This window comes from Carassius carassius, chromosome 9, assembly GCF_963082965.1.
Source record: "Carassius carassius chromosome 9, fCarCar2.1, whole genome shotgun sequence".
NCBI classification, from domain to species: Eukaryota; Metazoa; Chordata; class Actinopteri; order Cypriniformes; family Cyprinidae; genus Carassius; species Carassius carassius.
The window spans coordinates 29852233-29863857 of record NC_081763.1 but is presented as its reverse complement, the minus strand read 5'-3'; the positions used below and the strand labels follow the sequence as shown (position 1 = coordinate 29863857).

At 38.2% G+C, this 11625-nt stretch overlaps 1 protein-coding gene across 3 annotated transcripts; it reads left to right on the top strand.

Annotated features, from left to right (window-relative positions):
* Window positions 1-315: 315 nt before the first annotated feature.
* LOC132149549 (uncharacterized) lies at window positions 316-9238 on the top strand. 3 transcript variants are annotated; one of them, XR_009435034.1, is made up of 3 exons: window positions 316-589; window positions 5449-8806; window positions 8851-9238. XR_009435034.1 is itself a non-coding variant. In XM_059558879.1 (3 exons), the coding sequence occupies exons 2-3, from the start codon at window positions 6076-6078 to the stop codon at window positions 7726-7728; spliced, it is 1623 nt and encodes a 540-aa protein (XP_059414862.1). In that variant the 5' UTR covers window positions 317-589; window positions 5449-6075; the 3' UTR covers window positions 7729-9238. The 3 variants fall into 3 exon arrangements, 2 of the variants coding, with proteins under 2 accessions (XP_059414861.1, XP_059414862.1); XM_059558879.1 differs by having other exon boundaries at window positions 317-589; window positions 5449-7637; window positions 7668-9238; XM_059558878.1 differs by having other exon boundaries at window positions 5449-9238.
* The last annotated feature ends 2387 nt before the right edge of the window (window positions 9239-11625 follow it).

The window sequence follows — 11625 nt, the reverse complement described above, 5'->3', positions numbered from 1 at the left end:
GTATATGTTTAGTAACCACTTAAAAAATAATAATAATAATTGAAAAAATAATAATTAAAAACTGAGAAGGGGAGTGTTACGTGCGATTACCGAATACACCTTGATAGGCATATCATAATACACATGTAACCTCAGCATCTACTTGTTTTCACCATGTCAGCCTCATGAATATGACCGTACTTCATCTGAGAGATGGTCTGGACTGACTGATCCCTCTCTGTGATGCGCTCACGTCGCCCCAGGCTCTCGGATGAGGGCGGGAAGTAGGTGGGGACAAAAGAGAGAAACAAAACGTGACGAGGCACCCGAAGCGTCCTGTTATGCAACCGCTGACCTACTAACATACATTTCTAAACAGAAGCAGCTAGCGGCAGGATACTGGAGCGCCTCGCAAAGGGTTGCGCCAACACAACACAAGGAGCCAGAGCAAAGACACACGGGCTGCGGAATCCATGCGCACTGGATACGGCGAGTGTGTGTGTGTGTGTGTGGATCACTTCAGTTATTATTCAAGCCACCGAGGCTGATACAAAGAGACTGCAAATAGTCGTCGGGAGACTGAAGATATTTTAGATAAAAGCCACAAACGGTATGTTTGCTTAATTTATTATTGATGCACGCTCAATACAACTGCATTGGTGATGATGCTTGTGTTTCTGTCGTGATCTTGCGGACATTTTTACGCGGTTATTAAATGAGGTGACTGCAATTAAACCAGGAATGATATTTGAAATGCAACGGCTCCTGTTCACTCACAGATAAGGGTTTATTTTATTTTAGTGTGTTTTCACATAGTAAACATGGATGTTACTCAACGTGCATGTTCGCAATGTTAAGGCGAGGCCAGGACCCCTCGTGATTGTTGGCACTTGATGGCCGTAAAATATTTGTATGTGTCTATACAAATTAATTCACCATGCATAAAAGTTTTCTGTATGTATATCTGACGTAGCCTATTGTTTGTTTACATTTAGTAATGATATAATATTGCGCCATTTGAAGATTAGTCAGTACATTAAGAAACATGAACCTGGGTTACAGAAATTCCAGTCGGGTAGCACTTGTTACGATTTTGATAAAAAAACAAACAAAACAAAAAACACTAGCTAATATTATTACATTATATCGCTGGAAATGTCTTGATAGAAGGTTAATGCTTAATATTTGCCAATGAGGTTTTAATATAAGTTTTCATAAAGTGTGAAACCCAATTGGGTTATGAAGGTAATGCGGCAGTTTGGGAGGAAAAATCCCGGACACACTTCTCGCCGTCACGTGTAACCGTGCTCGGTAAAGGTTAACGCGGGTGTTTACGTTTGAAGGCTCGGACCCGTTAACTCTTTCCTGGCAGGCTAGACTCTAACAAACCGACTGGCAATCAAATGCAACATTGTTGCATGTAAAATACAATTGTCTAGCAACATGCAGTGCGTGCACAAATAAATGCTCGTTTACGTTATTGATATCCATCAATATTTTATCTTGGTACACAGTGTGCGTATTGTCCTTTGGGATTTTATTTCAAATCTGGCTATTTTAAGCTTGCGAAACTCAGATAATTGTAAATGCAGTGAATAAACCAGTACATATCAGATAGCCTACTAAATGAAACTAGTAGGCGATCGTTATTATTTAGCTCACTTTTATCTTTAGTTATTATATTTAGTTTTGTATCCCAGTGATGATCCCATCAAATGATGATTATCAATGAACTTTGCATTGTTATTCTCCGGAACTTCCTGACAGATTGTAAACTGATTGATTGAGCTCATCTTTTATTACGTGTTAATACAGTACAATTCACACGTGTTGTAATCACTGTGTTTTTAAGTTAAAGTTTTATGCCCTTATGATACACAGTGTAGTGTGCTAATAGTAGTATAAGTATGTTTCAGATTATAAGATTTTAGATTACAGATTTCAGGTTCAGCAAAGTGTATAACTAAGTAGTAAGCAAACATGCACTGTAGGATTCCACAGAAGAAAAACTCATGCATGATCAGGCTACAATTTGTGGATGTGAGAACTTCTTGACAACTTGCAGTTTACTTTTGACTTTATGCAATCTTTCTGTGTTAAGAGTTATGTAACAGTGAGAAATGAGAAGTGGCAAATGAAATCTAAATAAATATGCAGGGTCTTTAAGGCATCAGGGGGGATCACACAAACCGCTTTGTGTGCCAGTGCAGAATGTAGGTCATAAGTCTGAAGAAAACACACCCTCTAGTCTACCAAAAAAGAACAAAGATTCTTCCAGTTTACAATGAAATCTTGCAAACTGGGACCTGATTCAGCAACAATGATGAAAAAAAACAAAGAACAACACATTAGTAGTGCCAGTCCTTTTTAATGTTAAACTGTGGAGATGAATCTTTGTTAAAAGCTAACAAAAACATTTAAGTGCAATGTCATTATTAATGTACAGTGTTGGTTGTGACGAAGTACTCTTTCAGCAGTAAACATTAATTAATTCAGTTGGTGGATTTCTTGAGATTTCTCATAGTGAAAAAGAAAGGGAGGAGGCGCATCGTTGATGTGGCTAACAGGGAGAGGCGAATTACCATTTAGTTTTGTAGGGCAAGAGAGCACATGTGACTGGTGAAACACATGGACTTGGTCAAAGCATTGTTTTTTTTCAATAGAGGATGATATGAGTGTGTTTATAGAAAGAGTTAGCCTGAAACTCCTCCTGCTTGTCCAAGGCCTGCCTTCCTCCTACTGGAGGAGATAAACCCAGGCGTGGAATCCACAAGAGAAACAAAATGAGCTCCTAACCACGTGCCAAATATTACATTCTGCCCCAGGGTCAATTACATGGCCACAATGAAATCCAGCACCCCTGCCTTCACCCATTATTTCCATTACCAAAACGGCTGTAAAGCAACACATGAAACATTTGAGCTGAATTATAGTTTCCAGGCCTCGCCCAAGTTAAGACTATAGTGGGACAGACATGCTATTTCTTCCCCAATGAAAGCTCACATGGACAAATATAACCCATATCCTATATATAGGGCAAGTGAAATTGGGCTTTATTGTCTCATGACAATTTTAAGCTTTGTTAATTGCAGGTCATCCAGTGAAGTCAATTATTAGGAATTAATTCCTTAATCCATGTGCCACATGATAATCAATAAATAGCCGTTTTGAGTAACAGAGACACAGGTGTGTCATGTCAGATTCTTTAAAATGGTTTGGCTGTTGGTGTCTTGATGCTTAAGATTTGATAATTAGTTGCATTGCTGCTAATGCTAGGAGATAAATGCATTTTTAATGACTCATGGGTGTGGTTGACAGGCTAAATAACTCATCCACTAACTATTTTTATTAATAAACTCTTCCCTTTCCTCCATTATTAAGGAAGATATTACATGAAAGAGAAGCTGTATTTAAATATAAAATTCTAATTATTATATTTCAGTTTTTAAAACCATATTAAGTCGATAATAATGTCTGTCATTTGTGAATAATCTGCGATGATTCATTGAGAAAATGAGTTTGAGTCTGATTGATTCACTGTGTTGAAATCAGTCAGATTCAGCAGATGCTCTGAATGAATCATTAAAAAGAACTAAATCAAGCAATTTGTTCACAAATTTGACAGTGAACACTATGCCAGTATTAATACATTTGTTCAAATTTGATTCTGTCTTCTCGGTTTTCTCAGATAATTGTGAAATTGGTGCTGATCCTTGATGTGGATTTTTTTGTTGAAAACTTGGAAACTGTCTTGGAAAACTCCTCTGTGTTTGTGTAGCTGGCGTTCAACAAATTGACTGCAACTTCTTTTCCCTGCATTCTCTTTATTCAGTTTATCCTCAATCTATCCCTCACCTATCTATTCTTAGCAAACACTTCAATTCCCTTGCCCTATATGCCTCTATCTCTCTCACTCTCTTTCTCGTGATGCCTGTTGCACTCCTGACCTATATTTGAGCACAAAGGAAAAACAAAATTTTTTTCCCTTCCTAGTGGCCCAGTTTCTATGTCACTGGGTCATTCGGGGAGTCTCTTTTAGTTTCATGCCTCACTTAAATGACCGTTGATTCTCCCTGTTTACCCATTTAACATTATTTGCATTTCATTAAAATTGTACTTTATGGACTTATTCCATTCATTGCATCCACTAATTAATGGAGGAAAATGCCAGTTTTGGCCATATTAATTCTTAGGCATTACCAGAATTAATTAATATTATATTTATGTAACGTGCCTTAGATGTCTGGGATGAGAAGAACATAACTCATAAAAAGGGCAGCTACATCATGGAATTACACTGCGTTCATCTGCCTAATTTCTGTTGCAGATGTCATACTTAATGCTACAGAGTCATGGGGCTGTTTTAGATATGCAAGTATAGTCTAAGAGACTAACAGTCTCTTTTACTGTTGCACTCCTTATAAATATAGGAATGCTTTTACTCTCAGTAGTGTGAACTAAACTTTGTGATAGTGCACTTTATATTCAATCTTGTATTGTTAGAAAACATATAAAATATTACACAGTACCAAAGTAGATTTATGACTTTAATATTACTGGGATCCCATCTGTGTCTACCTACTAGCTTTTGGGATTGACTGAAAATATTAACCAGATATTTGAGATTTTAAGTTTTTTTTTTTTTTGGCTTCTCTTCATTTTTTGTCTAATGTGTGCTTCTTTCAAAGTTGTTCTTGAAAGCCTTAGTGAATAGTCACTAAAAATGAAGTGTTAATGTTTTTTAATTTAGTTCGGGCCCCATTGCATATTGGTGCATCAGAATGTTTGGACTGGGGAGCCAAAGAGGAGATGTATGATTTGATGGTAATGTATCAAAAGCCCAAACCTCTTGCACTGGTTCCCTCATACCAGATGATGTAATACAGGATAAGGTTTCAAAATGTTAAAACAAATCATGTGTTCATTGCTAATGTTTACCACATGAGTAGTCCTGTTTACAGAACAGTCTTGACTGAATTCTGTAGAAAGGTTGATGTGCCTTCTTTCAGAATGAGGAAACTCTGTTTTTAGGTAATTTCTGTTTCGCTGTAGGTCCCCTTACAAAGAAAATGTGCAGCTTGGGTAATCGCTGATAGCGTTCTTAACCTCTTTCCCTTTGCATCATGAGAGTCTAATGTCTAGCAAGAGACTAAAGGTCAAGGGTCGCAGACAGACAAATCAATAGCAGGGTTAGCAGGTCAGACGGTGGTTGCCGGGAAACAGAAAACATTCTGTGGTTGTCATGGTCGAGTAGATGAAGCAATGGGATATGACAAAGACACTGCTGAAGATTCCACTTCTAAAACTTCTGATAACCCAGCCACGCAGAGAAGCATGGAGAGTTTCATTAAAAATTAAAAAGCACAACAAATTAAAAGATATTTTTGAAGTGCCTAAAGGCAAACTGTGTGTTGCTTTAGCTTTTGAGGATTAACAAATCTGTCTTTCTTTTCTCTTTTATGTTTCCAGCCTTTCATCGAACAGCCAGCTGGAGGCTTTGGGAGCAGCAGCACCCCTCCCCAAGTGACTGACAAGCTGGGGCAGACCGAGTGACCTATATCCTCCAACACGCTCAAGGCACTGGGACACATCTCTGTCGGCTTGATAGAGCTGTTACATAAAGTTATAAAAGTGAAAACAAAGAAAAGGGGTCAGAATCCTTTATACAAATTTGGTCACATTTTCTGTACTTCAGGACTTTATTGCCCCTCTTTCGTTCCCCGGTTTGGCTTTGACAGACATTGTGCGCAAGACAGCCAGAAGAGTTTACTCCTTGAGGAATTCTTCTGGTTTGTTAAAAGCAGGAGACTTATAAAGAGGTGTAACTGTTCTTACTCTTCTTAGCCAACCTGGATCACTTGAGATTTGCTTGAGCTTCACATCAACAAAATCAATGAGGTTCAGTTTTCCAGAAACTAAAATATCTCATAAAGTCTTTGCTGATCCAGCTACTTAGTTGTAGATTCTCCAGTCCACAGTTTTTTGGGATATTATACAGGAATTCCCATAGCCACCTTTACCCCATCCTTGATTCTTCATTTATTTCCATTACCAGTGGTGAAGCCAAGGTCCCAAACTGGCTCCCATTAAGGAACAATGGAAAGCGTGAGCTTACAAATCTCTACAAATTCCAGTGCAAGCAAAACCTTAAAGAACACAGAAAGCATTCTGGACTACGGTGATCTTGTCCATTCACCTCAAAGCAACATTCACAAGGGCCGCCTTCTCAAATCAAAGCCAAACATGAGCTGTCGACGCAAGCGTGAGTTCATCTCAGATGAGAAAAAGGATGCATGCTACTGGGAAAAGCGACGCAAGAACAACGAGGCAGCCAAGCGTTCCCGGGAGAAACGACGCTTTAATGACATGATCCTAGAGAACAGAGTTATGGCACTGAATGATGAGAATGTTCGCCTGAAAACTGAGCTTTTACAGCTTAAACTCAGATTTGGTCTGATAAGTACAGCCTCCTACTTGGAAAAGAGTCAGCAGATCAGTGGAGCAGTCAATGGAACTTCTGGGGAAAACTCTACATCTTCCTCTAGCACCAGTCTCTTCTACCCTAATGGTTACTCCAGTGTTTCTCAGATGATGATAAACTCTGATTCTTCTGAAACGGAGCAGTCTGTTCGAGGGGACGGGCATGTGAATTTGGCAAAGTACTCCCCACGGGGTTCCCTCTCTGATATGTCAGATGGCTCCTCTCGGGACAGCCCAGAGCCATTTGTGTATGACATCAAGCAGGAAGGTATGGGTCTGGATATGGACATTGTCAATAGCACTGCCACACAATTCATGTTAAACATTCATTCTAGATTGCCTGCAGTACTTCACCAGCACCCTTTTGAGCCAGATTATACAGGAAATCAACAGAAGCAACAACGCCACGAGACCCATGCAAGTCCAGTCATCCCACAATCTGCTCAAAGAAGTGTTATCCTATTCCGTTCAAGCAGTGCCTCGTATCCTGTGGAAACTCAGGAAATGATTCCTAAAGAAGAGCAGAACCTCAATCAACCTACAGAGGGACCAACTGGAAGTCTCAAAAGCTTGGCAGAGGTGTCTAAACGACTAGAGAGAAATACTTTGGACTCTCCACCTTATGACTACCCAGATGGGGAAGCAGCCGAAAGGCAAGCTTACATTGCACAGCGACAGACCCCCAGGGTTGATTCTGCTGCCCCGGATCTTTTAATGAGACCAAAGGAAGAAGATGAAACACAGATCTACCACTGTTCTAATGGCACCCTGGAGAATGACGATCCACCAGTGCTGACCTACGAAGGAAGCTTGAGACACGAAGAGTACTACGAGGCTAATTCAGGAAAGGACACTTCCTCAAGTGATGGGGATCCTCGCAGCTCTGATAAAGAGGGCTCCACCGATGATGAGTCTCCCTCTTCATCTTGCTCCGATACAGGCAGCTACTACCCTCACATATTCGTGACCCAGAGCTCTTTCTCACCAAGCCAATACATAGATGGACAAGCAGAAATCAAAGGCACTGCCCTACCCCACAAACTGAGACTCAAGCACAGAGCTCAAAGTGGCAGTGCATCATCTCAAGACTCGACTACAACACCACATGCTAACTTCCAGCCATTACCTCAGCATCCTTACCTGGCCTTGTCTCAACCTGGTGGCGAGTCGAGTTCAGGGTTTTGCAAGCAGGACACCTCGGCTGGAAGCATTGAATGTGGGAAGAAGGAATCCAGTATGCGCAACAGTTGCAACAAGAGACATGACTAAACATAAAACTGTGGGACTCACTTGGGTCTTGATATAAAGCCCCGAGAGACTTTTTATAAACCCATCTTGAGGTCCTACCTGATCTTGTACCCCATTCCCTGTTCAAATGCCAAGGTATAAGGGAAGAGGATATCGTCAGGACTGCTGCATTGTACCATAATGTATATACTTTTCTTGAGTTGGTTTTGTTTGTTTGTTTAACCTCCTCTTAAGGTTACAGCAGCACTTTTATAACAGAATGAAATGGATGACGTGCTGTTGATCACATTTACCCATAGTTCCCATGCTGCAACAATATGTCAAAGTGTACATTCAATTCGAAAGCAATATCTACCATATGTGATGCATGGTAATGGATTCATATTTGTAAACAGGCAACTTGAAGTGCCCCTTTTTTAGTTTTTGGCCACACCTTAACAACAGAACATTTGCAGGTGGCTATGCACCACATTTATACACACCAAACACCAGAAGATTCAGGGAATATGTCCCTTGACCAAAGAAACATGGCTTAAGTTCATACCTCTCTCTGCTCCCTACCTCTATCTGTTTTTCTAACTAGTGCTCCCCATCACTTTTCCCACATTAAACAGCCTAGCTACCACTCCTCCTTGATCAGGCACTTGGTTTGTATGTATAAAATGTGATATAAATATTATATAAGAATATATTTTAAGAAGAAAGTTTACATTAAAAAATAGGGAGTTATGTGAATAATGATTTGGTCCTTGTCAAAAATACTGTACAATATCAGTGTGTTTGTTACTCACTTTTTTAAAACTTTAATTTGCAATTAAATATTTTTTTAAAAACTGTCCTTTTATAGGAAAATTTCTAAATGCCCCAAAGCCTTTACAGATATATTAGCGGGTTGATGTAAGCTTCATGTCATAGATACTAAAATGTGTTTTCATTGCAGTTATAGCTCATTGCCTGGTCTTGCAACACTACTTGGCGTTTAGCGTAAAATGTCTTTTCCAGATAATGTTTAAAATGTTAAACCTACCCTTAAAGTACATATCTTGCTTCCCTTTAATGTAGCTTCCATGTTTATAGTTTTCATTATACACCAACTGATGTAAAAACATTGATTTTCTTCATAGCCTGTTACAGAAAGAACAGGAAAAATTAATTTAAATGTTTTGTAATTTTATTTTTTACTTTTCAAAGCATGCTTGTAAATTTTTCAGGTGTAGCTTTATGTAGTCACAACCTCCCTTTTGTATTTTTCTAAATAAGTCTACATGTCACGTTAACTTATGGCACTTGTGTATAAATGTAAAATATTTTTATTCTCAAACACTGTATTGTAAACTGTTTTGGGGGCCAAGTTTTGTCCTGTTTATCACTAGGCGCATCTTTAATTCCAGTTTACTGTGATTTCGTATTTGGTCACCACAATGTCACCTATCTCCTTTCAGTGTGTTTTAAACTGAATGATGCTTAATGTTTTTATTTTCTTATGGTTTTATCAAAACAAAAGTGAAAAAAACAAAACAAGCAAGGCTTGTTTGGTGTTATTGAGTAGACCGTGACACTGTTGTTTTGTTGCTCTGTTTTGAAATAACTGCATATTGTAAAAGAAAAAAAAAATTAAATTGGGTGCATTTCAAAAATTCAACAAAAAAATAAAAAACGTTGCGTTATTCATGCATTTGTTTTGAAATCATTTTTAATAATTCATCCACCTACATAATTATATACCTCAGTTATGTAATTCGATTTCACAACATGCAATTATATCCTTATTGAATCAAATTTATTGACATCAGATTACATAATTGTGAACCTTTCAGTATGTTTGAAGAAGTTTTGACTGCTGTCTAAAAAGAATTTCACTTAAGCTAAAAGAGATTAGTGAACACAGGCAAGAATAAACAGCCTGTATCGTCTGTTTTAATCTGGTTTAACATTGCGAAAGGGAAGAAGTGTTGAATATCTTGAGATCCTGACACACTGACACACATCAGTCTAGCTTTACCGCAGGCTTACTTTAGTTACATAACACCGACCTAGTTACTCAGTGTACTGCTTAAACTAGTGTTCAGCGAACTGATATGTACACATTACACATTGACAGTCACTCATAATGTAACATGATATTTGATATCATGATAACTAAATAACATGACCTGCTTTAGTTTAGCTGAATGAAACGAACATACAATGCCTAAAATATCGAATCGAGCCAGTCTCATCGACTTGTGTCCTTTGAATAAAACCAAAACCCTTGTTCTGATTACATTTCAACAAGGAGGATGTTACACAATCTGTGTGTGAGGACACAGAAGCACTCAGACAGGTCCCAAACACAGAGCTGACATAAGAGTCTATTCAATATGAGTCTGGTAGAGAGAGAGAAAACACCGGGACAGAATGAGGGATTGGGCTGAGGGGATTTAGATCTCACCCGAGACACCATACCGTCTGATCGGAAACACCCTGACCGGGTCAACACTACAAACAGACGAGGTGACACAACAGAACTAGAGCTCACTGATTATAATGAGGCCTAACTGAGGTCTGTCTAGCAGAGCTTCAATGCATAATCTATAGCCAGAATAGCAAGGCTAAGGATGTATATTTTATATAATGTAAATTGATATTATATAGTGATTTTATTTGGGGGGGGGGGGGGGGGGATCATCTGTAATGAGACACTGAGAATTATTTCAAGCATGATTGTCATTAAATATATTTTTTAATAATTTTTAAGTTGTGGTGCTTAATATGTTTTTTTTTTTCAGGATTCTTTGATGAATAAAATGTTCAGAACAACATGGCCAAAAGTATATTGCTAATATATATGTTAATATATTAAAGTGCAAAATATATTGAATATATAAATAATTATATCTAATTATAAACATATATAATTATATGTTTAGTTGCATTTCAGATTGGATTTGATTCTTCATAAAAAGGTTTAAACAAATATATTTTTTACAAAATTTGTAATTTATATGAAAATCAACCTCCCAAATTGTAAACTATTTAAAAAAAAAACAGGCTAATTATTTGTTTCATAAAAGCCTATATTGCAGAGAATCATGTTGATAAATATTAATAAATATCGTTGATAAATATTAACCCAACCTATTAACCCAACTAGTTAATATGGGCAATGAAAGAGATAAGTACCACTAAAGTGAGCTGAGTGAAGTAGCCTCATAACTACATCGATTCTATTAATAACGACTCTATTTTTGTCAGTGTCGTGACATTTTGGGAGCTTTGAAACACAATTGCAATGGCTGCAGCAGAGCTGAGAGGTACAGCTAATGATCCCCAAACAACAGCAGTGGCAACAGTAGCTCAGTCCCATGGATTCAGCTTCCCATTTGTCCCATTTTGTGACTGGAGCGCATAAAGGCTTGCATAAACAGGTCAGTTGAAAAGTAGGTCAGCGCTGAAGGGAGGAATGAGAGAGAGTGGTGATGGACACAGAAGTGAAAGTATTGGGAGAAAAACAGAAAAGAGAGAGTGAGAGGCCTGTCCTATAAAGGAAAGCTCAGGGAAAACAGGCTTCTCAGGTTACCTGGTTTATTTCGAACTGCCAAGAGCGCTGGGTCAACAGATCAGGCCACTGCTGCATGTGTGTGTGCCATTGCACAAAGGAAATATTGTGCATTTGGATTTTGGCCCATTGTGAGCTTTCCTTCACATGGACAGGTCTGCAGAAACACCATCTGCCCTCGGCAATCACAGTCAATAAAAGGCAACATTAAAATAAAGCAACAGTTAACTACTTTAGTTAACATGAACTAAGAATGAACATTTATTAATGCATTGTTAAAATCAAAGTTATTATTAAATTATTAATGTTATTGTTAAATTATTAATGCTAGTAGCATTCTTATTGTCACAGAAAGAGTGGTCTGCTGATTCTGTCATTTT